Source organism: Anguilla rostrata, chromosome 14 (genome assembly GCF_018555375.3).
Source record: "Anguilla rostrata isolate EN2019 chromosome 14, ASM1855537v3, whole genome shotgun sequence".
NCBI classification, from domain to species: Eukaryota; Metazoa; Chordata; class Actinopteri; order Anguilliformes; family Anguillidae; genus Anguilla; species Anguilla rostrata.
Genome location: NC_057946.1, coordinates 30,329,041 through 30,352,013, shown reverse-complemented (window position 1 = coordinate 30,352,013; position 22,973 = coordinate 30,329,041). Strand labels below are relative to the sequence as shown.

Sequence of the window (22,973 nt, the reverse complement as noted above, 5' to 3'; positions counted from 1 at the left end):
GTGGGCCTTCTAATTGGCTTGCTGTGGGTGTAAGGACAGGTGAGAGGAGAGATGACTTTAAAAAAAAATTTAAAAACCTGCATCAGAGACAGAACTTTCATATTTGAATAAAACAGCCTTGGCACATTCATAATTAATGCTCTCTCAGTGCACTGCTTAGACTCACTTTGTGTGCTGATATGCATGGATAATTCATACACTGAAATAACCCTGTCTGTGAGCCTAGCCAGCCACACACACACACACACAATGCAGACCAGTGGCATCCTGAAGATTTTCAGTGAAGCTCATGCAGCTAATAACAGGAGTAATATACTGCGGTGTGGAATCAAATTTAAGTTTTAAAATGCACTCTGGATGTCTTGATGGATGTGTTTGTGTGTGTGTGTGTCGGTCTGTCTGTCTGTGTGTTTGACTTCCCATAATGTGTACAAATGGAAATGTATTGCACAAGCACAAGCACACACACACAAAAGTATACACACAGTAACATGCGTGCCTGCTCTCTCACATACACGCGCGCTCACACACACACACACAGTGTAATTAAGAGGCACAGAGATGTGCTCATTCACCTTCAGTACGATCTCATTGACTGTGGCCGCATCAGACTCAAAGTACAAGGGCTTGTAGTCGTGGTTGCTGAGATAGGTGACCTTGAATATGGCATGACCTGCAGGGAGAGGAGAGAGATGTTATTTCTTTTTTCACTTTCTTTTGCTCCATTACGGTTTTTTGTGGACCACTGTCATCATTTCTTTTCTGTAAAAGATACAAACGTGGTGCATCCACCAAAAGATGCCACAGACAATCAAACACAAATAACTAATCTATTAATCTAACAGAGAAATCCCAGCTTCTCCACGACGGGATACGATTTCCACTCTTGAGCCAGCAGTTCAACATTTGGCAATATCGGACACTTTGCTACGAAGCAAAACAATCCAATATAGTAAGAAACTATCAGTGTATATGATCGACTGCATATCCAGTCAATAAACCTGCAGTCCAGACTGACGGTTTAATTTGTGCTAAAACGTGCCTTAACTAGGAGGTTCAAAAAAGAGAGAGAGAGAGAGCTCACGTACAAATGTTTCCCCCCATTCTCAAAAGGATCGTGCTACAGTCCGGTATCTGCTTTGCTGTAAATAATTACTCCGATTACACTGGTCTTCTAGATTCCCTTCTCAGTGTCTGGCTTGCTGCTCTTTAACAGACTGACGTGGCACAGATCCCCTCTCTGAGAAATAACATTCCACAGAAAGACAATGCATCACGGTCTTCGGAAATGAAAATGGGTCCGGCTAATGGATTTTTGGCAGAAAAAAAAGTAAAAAAAGGCTTTTATGCAATCAGTCTTTCCATAAAAAGCTCATTATTTAAATGATTGTTCATCCCAGTCTCTGCATGGCTTTTACCCATTACACGCATAATGAGAGGGAACGTCACGACCGGTCGCTAATTTAGACTGTGGCCGCTGCCGTTAACATCTCGATGGCTGCCGTTTCTCCTCCAACACAACACCAATCAAACGAGCCAGTGGGCACGCTCAGGAAACTCAAAGTGAAGCTTAAATGTTGAATCAGACGTTTAAAGCGATTTCTAGGCCATCAGTGATAGTCGGTTTACGCAATATACAATGTAAAAATGTTTTGCAAGATGCAGCAGATGTTTCCACCTTGGGATCTGAACCTGCAACCTTCCATTTTAACTTGAGGGCGCCAAAGCCAGTGGTATGATCTTTCACCCTTGGGGAGCCACAGAGTTCTGCTGGTTGTTGTTTTCCCAGGTTAGACCCAGTATACCAGGTGATTTAACAGTGTAATCATCCATTTTAATCAGCAAAGTGCTGGGTAACAACAAAAACCTGCACAGCCTGTGGCTCTCCCAAGAGTGAGAGCTAACAGCACTACCCCAAGCGCTGGCACCACAGTCAGTGGAAAGCAAGAGGCCCGGGCTCACCTACTTTAATCACAGTTAAATAACAACAGTGTGGCTAAATCTCAATACAGGGCTGGAGCAGCAGATAGCGTGTGGCTCGAGGCTCGTGCATGAACAGGATACACGCTAAACCGATCACCCCAAAGACATGGGACGGGCCCGTGAGCACGACTGGGCATTTCACATGGAGAAAGAGAGAAACCAGACCAGAACTGGGTAAAAAGAAGGAATGAAACGGACCGGATGGGTAAACAGACACTCGCGGGCTGGAGTTGCAAGTTCGAGTCCCAGGCGAGGCACAGCCACTGCACTGCAGTGCCCTTCAGCAACGTAATTCACCCCGAAGTGCTTTAGCATTCTCACAGTCGTATAAATGAGTAATGTGTACAAAACAGAAATGACGCAAGTTCCCCTGGGCACTGAACCACAGTAATGTGCCGTCCTCAAGTGACACTGACCCCCACCCCTCCACTAAGATGTGGGCCGCAGTTTTGCATGCAAATAACAGTGCGATATTGAGCAATTAGCCAGCTGTACTCTGAATGGGGACTCTGGAACAGGCTGGCGAAGACGAACTGGTGGAACCCGGGGCGAGATGTCGTCTGTAAGGTTCACCACCGCCTTCCGGTTGAGCTCCCGCAGGGTCGCGCGTCATTAGAGCTCGCTCCTCGCCAGGCGCAGCTGCGGCTTTCCACGGACCCGATCGGCGCGGTGACGAAAGAGCGGGAAAAAAACAAGCGAACGCAAGACCGCTCGCTTTACCACCCAAGACAGGACTTCTGGAAAGGCGAGTTAGATATCCTGAGGTTTATTTCTGCCCAGAGTCCTCCAGTGGAGCCCTAGCGAGTTTTTGCCTTTACAGGTCAGTGACTGTGGAGATGGCTTTAACTGCCGCCTCCAGGTGGAGCCCCAGCTACACGGTTGGTCAGAGGTGGCAACTGACCACTGGCTTATAAGCAAAGCACTTTCCCAGAGTTTGGGAGGACGGATCTCTCGTCAGTGTCAGCCTGGTCAGGGTCGCAGTTTACGACGCACGATCCGTGTCAGAGTACGGATCAGAGGCCGAGAATGACTCCCAACGTTTTCCCCACGCGTACGACGTAAAACACTACGGAGATCGATTTCTGCCAAAAGTCCTGCACACCGATTCCAGTTACCAGGGAACCAGAACCCCCTGTGGCTCTCCAAGGCCAGGGCTGCGGACCCTGTGCCATTAGCCACCATCCTCCCTGTGCAGGTGGAATTCAAATTTGGCGCAATTGTTCATTCCAAACTGGTGAGGGAGAAAGATTTATTTATTTTTTTAAAAAGCAAAATGCTCTGAGCACCATCTCCACACATACAGCTCCTACCCCCCCCCGCCCCCCCACTGTCTGTACCTCATCAATCACGTCGCTGCTTGCCTTCAAATGCGAGCCCTGCAAATGTCACATCCACACAGACCGAAGGCAGACGACGGACAGTCCGCTGCACTTCCCACAGGACGGACGAGGCCCCTTTTAACATGGCTGCCGATCCAGCTCACCGGGAGCCTGAGGCGAAGCCACACCTGTTTACGCTTTAAAGGACGCAGACTGAGGAAGGAGAGAGGGAACGCAGAGGAGAGGGAGTTTCCCGGTTTCTGCACTTTTATTTCATGCCGTAATTAAATAATGAAACGGAAGAAAGGCCCCTCTGTGAAATTTACTGCCTTGCATAAACCACATCTTTGCACAGCAGTTATATATATATATCAGCATTATGGTGAAAACTGGACTGCTGCACATCCAGAAACAAATTAAACTTAAAAAATGTAATTTAATTAAAATTGGGGAAAGCAAAAAGGGAAAAAAAAAACTTTAAAAAGTAAAAGAAAAGCTTTTAACCAGACCCCTTTTTACAAATTCAGAAGCATCCAATCAGATATGTGCTTAAGGGGCCTCTGGTCTGGTCTGTATCCCAGTGCATGCTGGGATGCGTTTGTAGAGTGAACCCCAGCATGCATCCCACGGTGAATCCTGGCGGGACTCGGGGCGGGGTTACTGATTAAAGCAGTCCCACAGCCGGGGTGGACACCCTGGGGATTGCATGTCCTTAGTGGGGAGGAGGGGGGAAGGGCTACATTTTTAGCCACATGTGCTCCCCATTTAAATGCCAATGAATCCATCCTTCACCTCTCTGCTCATCTGATAGCAAGCCCTTGTCTGAGGTTTCGGAGTTTTACTGTTACCTCCCCTTTCTGCTTTGGAGGACTGTCAAATTCTGGGTGAGGGCATTCGGGAGTCTTCTCTCCAGGCCACCCAACACACCTCTGAGACACTCCTGGACTAATGGGACACCCACAGCCCCATTGAGTAAGGCTACTGTGTTTTTAAAGACAATCGTGAGGTGGCAAGGACAGTCAAAGTGTTACCTTCACACCCACAGAGCAATGGCTGCCAGGCAAAATAATAATAAAAAGGAAACCTTCAGGCTCATGGCCCCCAGTGTTCTACATATGATGTAAACGATGTCTGACGTAATATTTAAACCCAAATACAGGTTCATTTTGGGTCAAAATGTTGTCCGCCTGTACATGTGGGCTTTCTCAGTACACCATTAAGGAGGCACTGTTTAGCTGGGCTCTGAACCTTCACTTTAAATGGACAATACGGGGATAGCGCAGAAGGGCAAATGTGAGTCGGATAAAAATGATAAAATAAACATGTTAACAGTTTCGAGTTTAGAAGATATTTCCACGGTTCACCACTTCGTCCAGTGCCCTGCCTGAGGCGCGTTTCCCCAGAGTGTGCAGTCAGGTGTCACTGAACACCGTCTACCTCCAGCTATTACCTACAAACTGCACCACTGCCTTGCACTATGGACGAAAACCGGACCCGTCACGAACACTCAGAACGCAGTAAGAGTGGCAGCCCCACTGCGCGGGGGGGGGGCTCGTCGGGGATGAGGGCTCGGTGTGGGAATTAAAAGCAGATGAAAGGGCACCCCGTCCCCATCCCGTTCGATGACAGCACCCCCCCCACCCCCTCCGTCGAGGGAGAAAAAAGGCCGACCGCCTCGGAGCTGCTCAGCCAGCGACGGGGGCGCGGGGAGGGTCAAAGGTTAAAAGACGGGAATGAAAAAAGAAAAGGGGGGGGAGGGGAAGAGAAGGAGCGAGAGAGAGAAAAAGAGAGAGACCTCCCCCAGCACGTGCGAGTTAGAGCGCATTAGCCCGGGCGTTCATCAATCTCCCCGCTGTCTCCCTAAAGCACTCGCGCAGAACGGCTCGATGGAGGGGCCTGTAATGGGAGGAGGCCCAGCGCCAATCAGCAGGTTAACACGGTGCTCAGCCCCGGCGCTCAGACGCAGTGCACACCATTAAAACCAGGAGGGGAAACACTGCCAGTGTGAGGGGGGGAGGGAGGGAGGGGGAGGGGGAGAGAGAGAGAGAGGGAAGACTATGAGAGCAGAATAGGGAATAGAAGGAGGGACGTAGAGAGTAGGGAGAGAAGGGGCCAGAATGAGTGAAATGGGGAGATGAGAAACAGAGAGGAGTGTTGCGAGAACGAAAGGGGGAAGAGACTGAGTCAGAGCAAAATGGCAAAGAGTGAGACAGTAAGAGAACGAGTGCAGCCCAGAAGCGAGGTGATGTGGAAATGACGTTCGTCATAGCGACCGGTCGTGGTGCGTCTCCGCTGTGCAGCGTGACTGTTCTGCCAGACGGCGTTAAATAGCATGCATTACGTGGAACTTTTTACATCTCACTTTTGGTTCTGCAGTTTAAGAATTTACAGCCCATACGTTGCTAAGACACTTGCGATGTAAAAAAACAAAACAAAATACACAGACAGTAATAAAATAACTTCAAAGTTATTCCACGTTAGTTTGGCTCCAAGCAAGCTGAGGTGAAGCAATTGATTCTCTATCTATTGTAGATTTATCATGGCTCATGATTGCCTATAAATGTCCTATCCCAGGGCCCAAATAAGGCCGCCACTCATGATCTAGATTGTCTGTTCATTTCTTCAAACAGCGCTCTGTTCATACATCACTGCACAGATAACCATCACACAGACACGCCGCTAATGCACTGAGAACAGGAAAACTGAGGAAGCGTGTGTGTGTTTGTGTGTTTGTGTGTGTGTGTGTGTGTTTGTGTCATAGTGGGAGGGGGTTGGTTGACCACAGATGGGAAATCCAGTTAAGGATGTCTTCTATAGTGCTGTGTTGACTGTAAGGTGTAAAATAATTACTGTCTCCTGTAGTTCTGTGTGGCCTGTATGGTATAAAATAGTCACTTGCTCTCCTGTACTACTGTGCAGCCTGCAAGGTGTTAAATATGCACTGGCTGTCTTGTAGTACTGTGTGGCCTGTAGGGTGTAAAATAGTCACTGGCTCTCCTGTAGTACTGTGTGGCCTGCAAGGTGTTAAATAGGCACTGGCTCTCCTGTAGTACTGTGTGGCCTGTATAGTGTAAAATAGTCACTGGCTCTCCTGTAGTACTGCGTGGCCTGTAGGTTGCGAAATAGTCTCGGAGTGTGAACACATACTTCAGCTAGAGTTCTGCAGGTGTGCAGGTAGCAACCTGAGTCTCAGCTGGCAATTCCAAATTTAGGAATAAATAAATAATTGGGTTAATATGGCCAGCAGAGCTGTGTCACATGACCCAAGCCCCTCCCCTGAAGCGGAGCGCAGAAAGGAGAGGGCCACGTACTGGGACTCTTCTCCTCCACCAGGTCGCAGGCACACAGGAGGTCCGAGTCGATGGAAATGGGCTTCTGGCGGATCCAGAACTTAGTGCTGGCCTTCTGGTTAGTGACAGGGTCGATCTCCACCTTCTCCCCAGAGACACCTGCAGGGAGAACAGAGAGGGAGAGAGACAGAGAGAAGGACAGCAAAGAAAGAGGGAGGGATAGAGAGACAGAAGGACAGCAAAGAAAGAGGGAGGGATAGAGAGAGACCGAGAGAAAGAGCCAAGTTTTAAAGTGCCTTTATTTAGTCAACAAACAAGTCAGGCAGATGGTAGTTACTGCATTCCAACCGAACAAGAAAACAAGAGGACGAGACCAAAATAGGCAGAAAGACAGTTTTGCAGAAACATGTCATGATCAAGGAGAAACTGTGACTCTATAAATACAAAAAACAATCTGTCCCTTCCCACTGCACACGCCGTCTGTGCACTACACCAGATTTCCCCCCCCCCCAAACTCCCACATATGATCTGTTCAGGTGTAAAACCAAAAGTGCAGTTCGGTCCTCTCTGTGCACGATGTACACCCTGAGAAAAAATGTGTGACTGGTTCTCCAGAAGTGGCCTTCTCTTTAACCACGGCTCTCACTGCACATGCAGCCTACACTCAAAGGAAGAACTTAAATGTGTATAATGGGCTGAATCCTGGTTCTGGCCAGGAAGGGTCCAGAAGTCAGGAGAGCCACTCGGCAGCGATGACGTGTCAGTCGGGTGGAGCGGGGGGTGGGGGGTGGGGGGGGTATGGGAGGGAACGCGGAGCAGGACCGGCGCCCGAAGCGTCCGCTGATTTATCGCGGCGTTCCGCTAGGCGCCGGGGCTCCCGCGAACGCGAGCGCCACAGACCCCGCCCGCTTCACGGGGAGAGGCCGGCACATACATCAGCCGCTCCCCACTCCCAGCCAAGGTCACCCCGCACAGCATCCATCTCTGCTGCTCTCCACCTGCCCGCGCTCTAATGAACCCCACCGCCCCGCCTCATTCTTCTCTTATCGTGCCGTGTGCACGCTTCAGCGTCTCCTCTCTGTCTGCTGATTGGTTTTTTTAAACCATTTTTAAAGCCTCTCTCAAGCCTCATTCTTTTTAAAAACTGCTACTGTCCTGGGCTGCTCAGCTTTAAATCTTGTGCTCATGTCTTGGTCACTGATCTGGCACACAGAGGAAGGCACTGACCGAGCCGGGCTCAGGCAGAGGAAGGCACTGACCGAGCCGGGCTCAGACAGAGGAAGGCACTGACCGAGCCGGGCTCAGACAGAGGAAGGCACTGACCGAGCCGGGCTCAGACAGAGGAAGGCACTGACCGAGCCGGGCTCAGACAGAGAGGAAGGCACTGACCGAGCTGGATGTCGGTGGTGAAGCGAAGCTTGTGGATCATGCTGATCTTGAAGGATTTGTAGTGGTGGCTGCTCAGCATGTCCTGCACGGTGGTGATGTCGATGGGCGGGTCTTCCTCCGAGCTCTCCTCCCCCCTGGAGCCTGGGGGCGGGAAACAGAACGCTCAGTGACCGTGAATATCAGAACACCAGGACACACAGAAATGCCTGACGGTGAGAAGAGGGCACCCAGCTCGTCTAGGCCTATCAGACGTCATCACAACTTTCAGTGGTCACATGGTACAGAACATATTCCAATGTACTTTGTTTTATTTTGCAATTTTATATTCCTGCTGAATGATATTTAACAATTAGTAAAAATAGGGCCTGATGTTTGATACATACAAAAGTATTATGCTACTGGAGGTGGCGCTGCCATCTTTAAGCACATGCACCTTTTTGAGATTGTCAGTCATATGAGATTGACGGGCTCGGTCGTGGGACAGGGGAGCGGCTTGCCGGTTACTCACTGTTCTCTCGGACCAGGCAGAACTCGAGCGTGTTCTGGCTCTCCAGCGTGCAGTCCAGGTCCACGGCCACGTTGGGTTCCGTCTGCCGCTCCAGCCGGTACTGAGGGCCTGACAGACACAACCGCGAACGCGGTTACACACGGTCGCCTCCCACTAAACCGCACGCCCCGTACCTCTACAGAACACCCAGCACAGCGACGATCAGCTCAGTCAAGGCAAAAAAAAAACAGTCCAGCTTGTGAGAGAGAGTGAGGTCTGAAATCTGATACTAAATGATTTATGTTGTGACACTGAATATTGTTGAGCACACCACAAAACAAAAAGACATTGAAAAAATGTTTTTTTTTTTTTTTGCATTTTACTTGGACTGTTATGTTGGACTGTACTGTTGGGCCTCAATTCCATTTTAAAGAAGGGTACACATTCCTCTCACCGTAACGGTCCTTAGACTTGGACTGAATACGCACTGGACCTGTGCAGCATCATGACCTCTGCACCCTACACACGCGCTTTAAGGCTCAGCCCCTGCGCTACAACAGACCCGCCCGAACGGGCGTCGCCAACAAGAGAAGAGCAGAAAAGAAGAAGGGGAAGCAGTGTTTCTGCGCTGCACCGCTAGCCTCCAGGGCGACGGCTCGAGCCTCGCCCCCGCGTCCGCCAGACACACGGCGGCTGCGGGGTATCGAACGCTTTTCAGGGCTGATCAACGGCCGGGCGCGTCCGCCCCCCCCCCTCGCCGCCCCTGCTCTTTCCACCAATCACCTTAATTGATATTTCGTTTTCCCGTCTGACACGGCTCTAATTGAATTAGAGCTAACGAGGGCTTAATGCGGGGTCAGCCGCAGGGCTGGGGGTGGGGGGGGGGGGGGGTGAGCGAGTCGCCTCTCCCCGGCCTGCCTGAGGGGGGCGCTCCTGTCCTCAAAGCCCCATATCACCTTACCGAACCGAGGCCTGCCACACGCCTCTCACTTCATGTGAAAAGGCCTGAGATTACACACAGGAGTGTGTGACAGAGGGAGAGGCCGCACTGGGCTCACTGCATTTTATAATCTGAGCGTAATGTTTTTCAGTCAGACACTGTAGCTTGTTCATCGCTGCTGTAATCTGGAGCTGCCTGAGAAAGGGGGGGGGGCAAAGAGACATACAGAAATGGATAAAGAGAATGAGAAAGTGAATGTTTTATGTAACACGCACACACACACACACACTGAATATAAAGTAAATAGGGCAAAGACTTTAGGCCATCGTTACCCTTCTGAACAAACTGTACTTCCTTAAATGTCAGCACAGCCCTACAAATCCTCCGTGGCAGCGGAAAAGAACGTTCCGCTAAAACCACGGGCCGTTCCAGCACGGGCGCGTCGGGCTTCCTGTGAGACGGAGGAAGAGACGGAGAGACCACGCGCCGCGCCGGGGGACGAAGGAGGGACGGCAACGCCTCCCCGAATCCACCAGCGCGTTCAGCGGAGCACTGACCGACACGTGCTGCACCCTGCTACTCAACTGTGCAAGCCATCACATTTCACTTACTGGGGTAGCTCTGGAGTCTAATCTGTGTGTGTGCAGGTGTTTGTACGTGCGCGTTCATGTGCGTTTAATAGGGCTTTCACAGACTTGTTTCACGGCTTTCCAGTGATGTTGAGGGAAAAAACCTGTATTTTTATTATTGTGGATTATTTTTATTTCCGCCTTGCTCTGCCTGGACACCCTGTCAGTCGGAACACAGCAAGGCAGCGGTACGGGCTCTTAGCCCTTTAAGAAGAGAATGACTGCGACTCTTTCTTTGAACGAGAGAGGAGAACATTGTTAGTGTCCCGCTTCTATCAACCCTATCAAGCTTCTATCGACCCTATCAAGCTTCTATCTATGAGAAAATACTATCAGACTCATTTTCCTGTAACAGACTTGTTCGGCTGACAGAACTCAACCTGAACTATATTCCGTAATCTTATTTAATTAACCCATTTGTGTACGCGGCGAGCAAAATTGAAAGCGATAAGAAGGGCACAAGAAAGAAAGAAAGCATGAGAGAGGGGGAGTGGGGTGGGAGGGGGAGAGAGAGAGGGAGAGAGCAAGAGAGTCCAACTACTCAAGAGTAAATAAATAATCAATACTCGTCTAAATGTAAATGAGGGAGAGGGCCGCTCGGGCGTTTCTATCAGCCGGCCGGGTTTTTCCACCCTGCGTCTCTACCAAAGCAGCGCTTAGCGCTTAGCGCTCACTCCACACCAGCAAATAAGTCATTCCCCACCGTCACCGGCCAAGGCTAGGGCCAGACCGGGCAGTTTCATACAGTTAGCCTTTTCTGACGAGCTCTTTCTTATGTGAACACTTCTTTTAGCTCCAAAATGTATAAAAGTTGTTCCCCTTTTCTCCATGGATTATCTCTTATTCCACCTGGCTGCAAGCGTCTGTATAGACACAAAGGATATATGTTTAGGCACATTTTCCCCATCAAATATTTTCACTTGGGAAATGGTACCATGCAGAGTTGTTTCACCTCGAGGAAGAATGCCACTGATACAATTTTGATATTTTGTACAAGAGGCATGTGGTCTAGTACGATGGAGAAACTTAAGGTTTCAGCAGATATCGGTGGAGAAGAGATATCGAGAGATATACGAGCCAATTCCAGCCAGAGTAGGCCCCAAGGATGCAAGTATAATCACTATTAATACACAGATTTAATCTACACATTTATGAGCAAATGAATACAAAATAATATACAATACAGCCCTCTCTGTTCCTCATTTCAATGCATTCCCGCTGCTATAAACAGGTTTTAAATAAAAATCCCTCCAGGCTTTCCAGCGAAAATGAATATGGACGTTTGGAAAGAAGACAATTCTTTCTTTTCACGGGTAAATGGAAAACCAGGAGGAGTGCTAACCAAAGAGCAATACCCCTGCACATTTTTGGCATCATCACAAAAAGGGTCACTCCAAGAAAGGAGGTTATTAATAGCAGACGCATTACATAGCCAGTATACTCTAATAATCAAGCTAATAACCAACCTAATAATCAAGCTAATAACCAAAATAATAATCAAGCTAGTAACCAAACTAATAATCAAGCTAATAACCAAAATAATAATCAAGCTAGTAGCCAAACTAATAAGCTAATAACCAAACTAATAATCAAGCCCAGTTAGCACAAGTTGGAATCTAGACATCTAGAGGGGGTGGAAATCTAGGTTTGAACAGACTACGTCAACCCCGATTCAGTTCAAGTTTTACCCAGATATAGCCTGGCTAAGTCCCAGTCCTCTAGAATACTTTCACTTTTCGACCAAACGCAAGTAGGTTTTTGCTTGAACGACGGCGTTCCACTGACTTTTTCACAACAGAAATGTTCGCTGGGAACCGCTGGGTTTTACCCAGCACTGTCCCTTCTCCAGAGATCTGGAGCCGCGACGGCCTGCAGATCACATCTAAATCCATGATCGTCCCCTTTGCACGTGGGACCCCCTTTCTGCAGACTCCCCGTATTATGGAGAACTGATCTGCCTCAGATCCAGACTTTGCCAGGAATCAACCTCCATGAAAAACAGCATCAAAGCTGCCTGCTGGCAGACGTGCAAAGGGGAACTTTCGAGAACCTTGTCTCAGGTAACCGTGACTCCCCGCGGCTGTTTTGAGCGAACTGCGGCTGCCCCGTGCACAGCGTCGGCCTGTCCGAGAGCGGTCGTGGCTCGGTTTGCTGGGCGTGACCGCTCAGGGTCTGTCCGTTACGCGTTCAGTAAGCGGTCGTGGTGCGTTTGCGGGGCGTGGCGGGTACCTGAGCCCTTCTGGGAGCCCTTCCTCTTTTTGAGCGCTTTCTGCAGGATCTCCTTCATGGTCACCTTCATGCTGTCCACCGGGATGAGGGAGAAACCGTGGGCAGCGTTTCTATGGGGACGAGAGCAGGGCAGCATGGTCGTTACATCTCAGAACATCAGAACCCTCAAGCACTGGAGAACATTAGAACACTGGAGACCATCAAACATAATGGAGAACATTAGAACACTGGAGAACATCAAACATAATGGAGAACATTAGAACATCTGCAGACAAGAACAGGCTATTCAGCTGACCCTGGCATGCATTAAACTTCATCAGAAATTAAAAGAAGAAAAAGAAAATACAAAACCAAAAAACAGTAGCAAGTAGATATAATTAGAAAATTAATAATAGCTACAAAATGATAATAATAAACAAGTGAGATGGTAAAGACAATAAGGAGATCAAGGATCAGTAAATAGAGTAACCAGGCCATCCCACTTGACTGTGAGGTGCTTTTTCCTGCCTCTGGTCAGGACATCCCAAAAACAAGAGTGTGTGTGCGTTTAGAGTCCTCAGTCAGGACACATTGCATTCCAGGGCACCGCCAGACAGGAACGCTGCTGACGAGCCTTTCATACCACGCTGCACAGAGAGAGACCTCACAGAGGCTCCTCGCTTATGAAGTAAGGCACGCCACACCCCGCTCTACACCATCACACGGCTCACAGATCTGCACAGCGATCAATCACATCCCGCTGCAATTTCCCTGCGCCGCGGGGAAATCCATCACCCCCGAGTCTGACTGTAAAAAGAGATGTGCCCCGTCTGCACTCTGCACAACTTCGCTTCTCTTATTAGCTCATTAAAGAAAGAAATAAAGAAATAAATAAATCAGGAAATGTCGATATCCCGGTGTCATATCAGCACTGTGGTGTGTGGGAATCAGAAAAGCAGAAGGAAATCCACGCTGGGTGGCACTAGCAGGCTCCAGATTTGATCTGAGACCGTGGGGCTCATACATCCACCACAGTGCACCTTTAACTGAATGAGCCACCCAGCAGCCCTCAAGAGTTTCCATCTTAATCCTCCCACCCACACAAGCATGAGCAAGCATCTACAGACATAAACAGACAGCATGCCAATACACACACACACACCTACATACACACAGACACACACATATGCACACGCACGTCCACACGTGCACACACACACACACACAGACACACACTCTGAGGCTGTCTCTACATGGCTGAATCTCAGTGCCAGCGGTGCTGTAATGTGTTTCTGGCTGTGCTGTCAGTGTGCTGCAGGAGCCAGCAGACCCGTTAGCCCTGAGGGCCGGACCAGTATCCCCAGGGCCCCGCGCGACGTAGCGCAGCCGTGGGTACCGAACGCCAACCTGGCCTAGGCACGAGGAAGCCTCCTAAAGCCCCGTTAGCCATTACAATTAGACTAATTAAACAGAGCTGCACACAACCCCTCCGTATATAAAGGAGCTCAGCGAGCAGACAGCACTACAGGCCAGGAGCTCGGGTAGGAATCCCCGCGGGAGCGACACGATCGCAGGCGTGTCCGGGACGCGGCTCAGAGCAAACAGCCAACAGCTTTATCCCCAGAGCTCCCCTGCAGGGGGATAAAGGGCTGCTCCACGCACACGGGCGTATGTGAGTGTGCAGGTGTGTCTGCATTCACGTGTAAGTGTACATGCGCATATACTAGTCCACTAATGCGGACAGACTGGCGTCTCTGAGCCTCCACACCCTGGCAGAAGAGGGACGGACTGGCTGGGAAAACAGTGATGAGAAGTCCTGCCAGAACAGCGTGCGCCCTGGAGAACAGATCGCACGGCCAGACGCTGAAATGTATAAATACACACAAAGCTCGGGAGCTGTGTAAGCCAATAACCACCAACAAGATACCAAGACCCTATCAACAACAAGCATACACGCACACACACACACACACAAAGACATTCTCTCTCGAACACATATCCCTGAAGCTGGCTAAGGGAACCGCTGCCTGAATGGAAAGCCACCAGCCAGGCTCAGCAGAGCACAGGGTCCTCCAGAAAACATGCATTCATACAGAGAGACTGCTCTTACATTCATACAAAGACAGACTACATTTACGTTAATTCAGAGAGACTACACTTACATTCATACAGAGACTACACTGAGATTCATACAGAGACTACACTTACATTCATACAAAGAGACTACACTGAGATTCATACAGAGAGACTACACTTACATTCATACAAAGAGACTACACTTACATTCATACACAGAGACTACACTTACGTGAATTCAGAGAAACTGCATTTACATTTCTCCAAAGAGAGACTGCACGTGCACTCCCATAAAGACACCGCATTCGTACAGAGACTGCACTTACATTCTGACGAACTGCGACTGTTTGGAGGCCATGCCCGGGGAGGTGTACTTCTCCACCAGGGCCAGGGTGCCGAAGCTGAACTTGTGGAAGGGCTCGTTGGAGTCCAGCGGGGGGAAGTCGGTGTCCACCTCCCCATCGTCCTCAGCAATGTGCAGGCAGTACGCACTGACGTTCTCACTGGGGGGGAGAGAGAGACAGGGGTCAGATGTTCATATAAAATACATTAACTTTTCACATCCTGCTAAAATGTGAAATCTCACTGCATGAAATGTTGTGAGTGGCAGTGGGGTAATGCGAAACGGGGACAGGCTCGGCGCTCACTTGAGTTTGGGCTCACGGTTCTCGCTGGTGTACTGCCAGCAGATGAGGCCGATGAGGTCGTGGACTCGGGCGGTAGCCATGGTGACCACCGTCATGGGGTGCAGCTTCTCCTGCCCCGTCTGCATCGAGAGGTAGACGTCGATTTTTCTGGTCGCGGTCGTGCCGATGTGGCCCTGCACGGGGGGGGAGCAGAGAGGGCGGGAGTCAGGCAGCAAGAGACATTAACAGCAACAGGAGATGGAGGTTTCATGGACTCCAAAATTAGTGGAGCCCCCCCACATGTCATGTGACAGATGGAGGGCTTTAAAAAAAACAAACAAACAGGAGGAGAGATCAACACTGCCGTATGGAAATAAAAGATGAGGTCACAGACTATTCCGGAAAGGCCCACCAGCCAGGCATGAACATTGACCTAAATTACACAAGCACTCATTTCCCCTCCTTTTTAAATTTTTTTACATCACAAACAAATAGAAATCTAACAAAATAACTTCTTGAAAATGTATAGGTCAGGGTGCTTTTTTTTTTTTTTTACCTCTCCTTGCCCATTTTGAGCACTTTTGAATTCTTCTCTATTCCCATTCATGTGTTTGATGTTCTATAGAAATTCTACTGAACAATGCAGCAGTAAATAAGCAAACCTTTCTAGAAACACAGTGTGCGGGAGTTTCTTTGATTTCTGTTTGCGCCTTATCCTTTAGTACCTGGAGGTGAAATCACCAGTTGAGTAAACATTCTGACCTTAATGTTTTTATTTTTTTTAATGGGATCAAAGGAACCACAGACGGAAGAAAGCAATTCATGTCCGAACCAAAGCAAACGTATTGCTTCTTTGCCAAGAAAAGTTTTTCTCGGCAAAGCAGACAGAAGATATAACCCTGGAAGAATTAAAGCTAAAGGGCTTTACTACTCATTGTGTATCTGTGCTGCAGCAAAGAGAAGCAGGCCTGGAACTAAAGGTTTTAAAGCCACTAAGAAGGGAAAACACCCGGGGTGGGGGGGGAAGAGGATCAGGAAAGTGGCGGACATTCTGGGCCAGCTTTCAGGTTCACCACCGAGCCTCACAGGGAAGGAGGAGGTATGGCGATTTGTGCGATCAAAAGGGATCGAGAACCAAGACCGTCGGGCGGGCAAGCCGGTCACGCCTCGATCCGCGCAAATCGATTCCCGCTGCCGATGTGCGCGAAGCGCGGCCTAACGCTCAGGGAGAACCTCCACATCGCATTTCCCCCGGAGGAGAGAACTCTCACAACCGCACAGACACTCACAGGTACCTGGAAACCCTCCCAGATCTGCGTGCGCGCGCTCATCAGGAGACACGCAGACATGCTGATGATGCTGAGTTTAATCTCCAAGCTCCACACCAGCTTCCCCGAGTTTCCTGCAGGCACATCTTTCATCATTTTCAGTCAGGGCAGCAATCTCCCCGTATCACAGAGGGGCACGACAATATACACCAGCCACTTCACCGCTTCCAGCTACGCTAACTTAATGCATTCCTACATTTACAAACAAATAGCTTTCTGCTGTTTTCTGCTGCTGCTGCTGCTCCCTGGCAGGCCCGATCTGCACGCACTTCCATAGATCATACATCACTGGGTGTGCGCAAATACACACAGGAGTTGTGCAGCGAACCGTGTGCCGGGCGCTATATTAAAATACTGCGAGCCAGAGCTGTGAAGTTTGTTTGTGGGAGGTTGCAAGCTCAAAGCCACTCGTGGGGTAATGCGTTTAGTGAACCTCCCCTTTAACTGACCGAGTAAAGACGTGCGATTCTGTAAGCACGCAGGGCTCATCTGTAACAGCCGAGCTCCATAAGTTACCCCGTGAGGAGGCCGTCTGGTCTGCTCCGCATGCGCGTGATGTAATGAAAGTGAGCACTGAGGGCGGCTGCGTTGCTAACGCCGGTCAGAGTGAGAAACTGTCCTCCCACTAACCAGGCAAACACAGGGAGCGCAGGGGGCGGCAGAGCCCCCTCCTGCTATTCTGCTGCCCGCTCTCGGCTGGTGGGTCCTGTGGGTGTGTGTGTGCGTGCATAACAGCATGTGTGCAAGTATGTACAAGTGAATGAGTGCGTGTGTGTAATGGTGTATGTGTATGTGCTGGGGGGCGGGTAGGGGTTTCATATGTGTGTGCATAGCACACTTGTATGTGTGTGTGTATTCACAAGTGTATGTGTGTGAGAGACACCACATATGTATTTTTGCACCTGGAAAGAAAAGACTAGGCTGTTTAATCATACTATTACAGGCTGTTCAGGATTGCGCACACAAACCTGTGATAAGAACTGCACTGTCATATCAATTTACTGCGTTAAGCAAGAGATGGCTCCCTCCGCTCACTAATTTAACCAAGAAAAAAATCTTTTCACCATAATCTATTCTGAGCAACCATTAGTGCTCAACTTTTAGCCCCCATTAGCAGAAATGGCAAGAGTGCAGTTCTTAAATCCTTTTCCACAGAAAATGGATCTTAATTTAAAAGTTGTTTCGCTTTATTACAGCCATTGACTGTTCTTATTAATACATGCTCTTTTGGACTCATTACCTAGACTGAGCTATTAAAAGCTTACTTTAATGTGAATTACAGCCTCCTAATACTCTCCAGTTAATTACTATGGGAACCGGCTGCAGTTTTAATTCAGCGCCGAGCAATTAATGAAGGTATCGGAGAAGCGAAACCAAAATGAGATCTTACTCACGGTCAGCAGATCGTTTAGCGTGGGTTTTAACCTTTGCGGAAAGAAAATTATTCTGGACGTGCGTCAGAACTTAAGTGCGTTATGAGTCACGTTCTTTACCTAGCAGTTCTTCTCTCTCTCTCTCTTCTCCCCATATGTCCAATCTCTCGGATCTAATCGCCGTCAGAGAAACGTACGCCTTTTCACATTTTTAAGCCCTGTGCCTTTCAAAGCTTAAACTCTGGTGTAGTGGTCAAACAGAGGTTCTTGTCTGACAGTAGTTGATCGTGCAAAGGGATTAGTTTGAGGGTAGGCACCACCGGACCTGGAGGCCCCTACTGAGGTTTCGGGGGAAGGACCTGATTACCGCCCCTTCGCCCGCCACTCACGGCACACCCGGCCCAACCGCCTGCAGCCGAATCACCGAACGAACAGCCACACGGCGAGCAACCCCGGCCTTCACCAGAGCAGCCACTGGTTAGCCCCTCTCACGCGGCAGACGGTAACCACCAGCTGTGTCCCTCCTCGCCTGTCCGTTTCACGCCGCTTCTGCTTTCACCACACACTGCACGTTCTCTAGGTACGGCCAGTCTCATAACTCTACAGCTAATAAAGCTGGTACAGAGCCCCACGTGCCTAAAACATAATGCTAAATAGGCAAAAGGGAACGAGAAGCAGGTTTTTTTCCGCTGCTCCCGACTACATTTTTTTTTTGTAGATGGAAGGTTTTTCCGCAAGAAAACAGATGATATGTAAGGAGTGAGCACTGCGAAGGCTGTATCACTCATAAATGCATCTAAAAAATGGAAGCAAAAAATATGATGTGCAAGCAGAGGGGAAAAAACAATGTCTCTTTTTTTTTTACTTAACATGGAATCAGTCCCTAAAGAGCTTGTACTCAAGAGTTCATTGACAGAAACGCAATTCACTACAAATCGCACGATATCCGCTAAATCCGGTGTGGCGGATCGCGAGGACAAAGAGAGCGGTGCGAGCGCAACGGCGGCGGCTTGACCTTTACGCTATCCGGAAAATTCCCTTAAAAGGCGGAGTAACGCATGGTGACATTTACTCAGCGTGCCGTTACTGCAGTGTGCTCTCACTCTCCTCTCTCTCATCTCTCTCTCTCCTGTCTTCCTTCCATCTCTCTCTCTCTCTCTCTCTCTCTCGTGTTGGTGAAAGAGGAGACATTTCACTATTCACCAACACGAGCGAGGACGCTTCCTTGCGAGCGTGATGCACGCGACCATGCAGCGGTTAGCCTGGTTCCCAAGTCATCCAGCGAGTGGGCATTCCCATTGTAACATCAAAGCAGGTCAGCTCTGATTGGGTTTCCACTGAGACTACACCATAAACTTCAGTTATGCTCATTGCCTCCTAATTTGCACTAGAAATCACGCTTGCACTTACCCTGAAATCTGCCATTCCAGCGACTCTTTCTCAGACTCGGGCCGGTACACACAATGCGTCTCAACGTAGGAGTGCTGTTCTAGGATCAGTTTCACCCTGTTCGTACCCTAATCCTATCCATTATGAGCTCAAAGACAAAACTGATCCTAGGTCAGCACTCATTGTGATCACATGTGGCCCAGAGCGCTGCATTCCCATTTCCGTCCGTTCGAGCACACCCATTTTGGCGGGATGCTAACTGGCTGAATCTTGCCACTGAAAATGAATATAAATGAATCCAAGGCCCCGTGCGGGAAGGACGGGGTGTCCAGGGAGGGGCAGTAGGTATCGGCCCAGGGTCGCGCAGGGTCCTGGGAGCACCCACCTTGCCGTCGAATTTGGAGTACTCATTGAAAGGGTTGTTGAGCTGCTGGGGGCACTGCTCCAGCCTCAGGGAGAGGGTAGACTGCCGCCCCGCGGTCCGAGGACGGTCCCGGAAATCCTTCTTCTCAAACAGGGAGCCCATGTCTTCCGCTGCCACGGGGAAGGGGGGGGATTGGGTTAAAAACGGCCCGAACAGGACCATGCTGGACTGGAGCAACCACACCAAGGCTCCCACCACTAATTTTACATGTGCACAAGTAAGTATGAGTTACAGTTGCTTATGTTAAGAACACAAACATTAACCGAAATGCACTCTCCTTGAATCATATCTGAAATTCCAATGACAGCAATTATGAAATACAAAATGAAGTCATTATGTAAAGCCTGTATCAAGAACTCACAGATTAGATCAGCTCAGTCTTTTGCCCTGGACAGCAATTTCCATTGGTTTTGAGTCAGTCTGACATCACATTGTAGCCACGCCCATTACAGGGTCTATGAAGACTCACTCTCCCATCACAAGTATCTAGTTTAAAACTGCCAAGTCAGGCTTCGGCTGATGAGCCATTTCAGCCTAACAAATATTTAACAATTTCAAGCATAAAGCATATATTTTCCTATTAAGGGTCTTGTGACAATCTGTGTAAAATGTGAGGCAGAAAAACAAACTACAAGCGGTGTAAATGGTGGAAATGTGCTGACCGCATTTGACTGAGTGTGTTTTCTGGCGGTAGGAAAGTGAGACTCCTCTTCCTGGGAGGGCAGATGAAACAGGCCTACCTGATTGTGAAGAGCTCCTCTCCTTCCACTGCACGTTTTTGCATTTTATCTGATTCTGACGTTCCTTCCTCAGTCTTTCCAGCTTTTGAGCTTTAAGAGGAAGAGAAAAAAAAAAGTAAAACACAAAATGTCTTCAAAGTCAATCATTACAATTCTTAACACATCAATTTAACCGTTTTCCTAAACCAGATCTGAATAAAAATAGAGGCTCAGTTCTTCTTTTTATAATGTGACTCATGAAAGTCTCATGAAAATGTGATTTCCGCTTGAAAGAGTGGATGCAGTGCTCCTCCTCCTCCTCCTCTTCCTCACATGCGCAGTGATTCTCCGCTCCGCGGAGACGACCTGAAACACTCTCAAGTTGCTACCTCAAAAAATAACCCCTCAGGCCGTTTCCACCGTACAGTACAGGAACTTCTTCACTTCATTTCTTCCCTTTTATTTTCAAACAGTAAAAGTCAGCAGTTAACGTCTGGAGGAAAAACATCCGTCAGGCTGCTGTACGCTTATTCATAACTGATATTAAAGTGGTAAAGCTTTCAGGACATCATCAGAGTAATACGGCACAGGACGGAATATTAAAAGTGAACTTCAAGGTTAAGTGTATGATTTTGTATGTAGAAATCATTGTTAGTGATGTTGAAAAAAATCATACAAGAGAGTCTAATTTTTAACAATGAAAATGCTTTTATAGATAAACTTCTGCTCACTGAAATCTCTCAGTCCAGACATTTCTAACTCTACCTCAGCATGCTTTCAAAATTGCTGAAATGCAGTTTTTTTTTCTGAATTTGACTTTCCCTCACCCTACAAAAAAAGTTTCATTAGAATTTGCCATATTTCAAAATACACTGCACTACTGCACACTAGCTGCAGTGTATTCAGCATTCATTCACCATCACTCTGTCCTGGGTGCCCCAGAGAGACAGACTCATTTAGAAGCTCAATAAATGTTCTTATTTCTCCTTTATGGGCTGCTCTGTCCCATATTTACGACTGTCTGTTGCCATTTTGAAGGTCCTTCATTTTTCTACTGCCCCCTGCAGGCATATTTTCATAAACACAAGTACACAATCAAAAGGACACGCTGATGGTGAGAGGACTGTAAAAGCCCTGACATTTAATGTACTGGTGATCAAAATGGAAGCAAAAAATACAATACATGTATCACACATGAGAAAAAACCTAACCAAATACAGTTAGTAATTATTATTCACTCATTTTAGGCAATAGTCTCCCTTCGCAGAACAAACAATTTAAAAAAAAACTGTCAGTGTACATCTCCATTAAGAAATGTCTCTTTTTAAACAATACGCCCCTTATCAAAACCTGACAAATAGTGGTACAACCGGTCAGTGACAAAATGGAATTGTTTTCTGATGATATTGCTAATAAAGAGCTGTCATAATGTGCCGAGATACCACCTGCCATAGTGTAAACAGGAACAGAGAGTAAAACGACTCTGGGCATCATTCACACGCTAGCATTTAACTGCTGCTTTTGTGTAGGACACGCATCATGCAGCACAAAACCAGAAATATTCTAAAATTAATAAGCAGTCTTCTAGAGGATATACAATTATTTCCGTACTGCTGCGTATACCTCAGGTATTTTCTGGCATATTTTCCCATAAAAAATCTCAAAAAACACAGAGGAAACATCGCTGCTATGTTTTGTAGTTTAAGATAAAAATGCTGACATTATGGGCGTTTGATAATTTCATAACTCATTGTGCACCAGAGTGGGAGGACATCTGCCACGACACTGATTTCGAAGAATAGAGCCCAGTATCTCAGGGTGATGGTAGGTTGGCAATGCATTGGCAGTAATTGGCAATAAGGTTGCCTCTGTTGGAGAAAACGGGAGTGCACGGCACATTGCTGCTCTGTGTTCTCAGATAAATAAGCTGATATTCAGACACAGGTTGGTAGCATGTTGACAGTAGGTCGGGTGTGTGATTGCCACTATTGAGCAGAATGGATGAAAAGTGAGGACATTGCTTCAGAGTGTGAAACATAGCAGCATTGTGCAAATACATGCATTGACATTAAGCAACAGGTTGGCAGTATGTTGGCATAAGGCTGGCATAATGTTGCTACAATTCATCAAATTGGGCAATTGGCTAGGACAATGCGCACTATACACAGACATCAAGTCACAGGTTGGCAGTAAGTTGGCAACGGGATTGGTAGCTTGGGAATAGACAGGTAGCAGGTTGGCCCTATTGGATAGAGTGGGTGGTAACTTGGGAATGAACAGGCAGCAGGTTGGTCCTATTGGGTAGAGTGGGTGGTAGCTTGGGAATAGACAGGCAGCAGGTTGGCCCTATTGGGTAGAGTGGGTGGTAGCTTGGGAATAGACAGGCAGCAGGTTGGCCCTATTGGGTAGAGTGGGTGGTAGCTTGGGAATGGACAGGCAGCAGGTTGGCTCTGTTGGGTAGAGTGGGTGGTAACTCGGGAATGGACAGGCAGCAGGTTGGCCCTATTGGGTAGAGTGGGTGGTAGCTTGGGAATGGACAGGCAGCAGGTTGGCTCTGTTGGGTAGAGTGGGTGGTAGCTTGGGAATGGACAGGCAGCAGGTTGGCTCTGTTGGGTAGAGTGGGTAACGGGCAAGGGCAGTGAACATGGCTGTGGCCGTGCGGCTCTCCCTGTCTCACCACAATGCTTACCGGCTGCCCCGGGCCTCTCACGTCTGCCTGGGTTCCCTGGAGAGACAGCCTCATTGGAGCATCTTTTTATTTTGTTTTCTCTGGGCAAGAAAACTGGCACAAGC

At 48.4% G+C, this 22,973-nt stretch overlaps 1 protein-coding gene and 1 long non-coding RNA gene across 5 annotated transcripts in view; one reads left to right on the top strand and one right to left on the bottom strand.

The window, feature by feature from the left end:
• Positions 1-22,973, bottom strand: part of mapkap1 (MAPK associated protein 1) — a 35,373-nt gene that overhangs the window by 2,932 nt on the left and 9,468 nt on the right. The window contains exons 3-12 of one of the 2 annotated variants that reach the window (XM_064309162.1): positions 22,870-22,905; positions 20,202-20,291; positions 19,423-19,571; positions 14,969-15,141; positions 14,648-14,824; positions 12,267-12,376; positions 8,490-8,597; positions 7,982-8,122; positions 6,614-6,751; positions 576-673 (exon numbers count right to left, since the gene is read on the bottom strand). In XM_064309162.1, coding sequence (XP_064165232.1) covers positions 576-673; positions 6,614-6,751; positions 7,982-8,122; positions 8,490-8,597; positions 12,267-12,376; positions 14,648-14,824; positions 14,969-15,141; positions 19,423-19,571; positions 20,202-20,291; positions 22,870-22,905 — 1,220 coding nt within the window. The remainder of the gene's footprint in view (positions 1-575; positions 674-6,613; positions 6,752-7,981; positions 8,123-8,489; positions 8,598-12,266; positions 12,377-14,647; positions 14,825-14,968; positions 15,142-19,422; positions 19,572-20,201; positions 20,292-22,869; positions 22,906-22,973) is intronic. The other variant, XM_064309163.1, reaches the window with a different exon arrangement.
• Positions 1-22,973, top strand: part of LOC135240043 (uncharacterized) — a 33,973-nt gene that overhangs the window by 10,590 nt on the left and 410 nt on the right. Inside the window, exon 4 of one of the 3 annotated variants that reach the window (XR_010325562.1) lies at positions 9,780-10,152. The exons of 1 other annotated variant lie outside the window; for it this stretch is intronic. This is a non-coding gene — a long non-coding RNA (uncharacterized LOC135240043). Of the gene's footprint in view, positions 1-9,774; positions 10,153-22,973 lie in introns of those variants that run through there. One more of the 3 variants, XR_010325559.1, reaches the window with a different exon arrangement.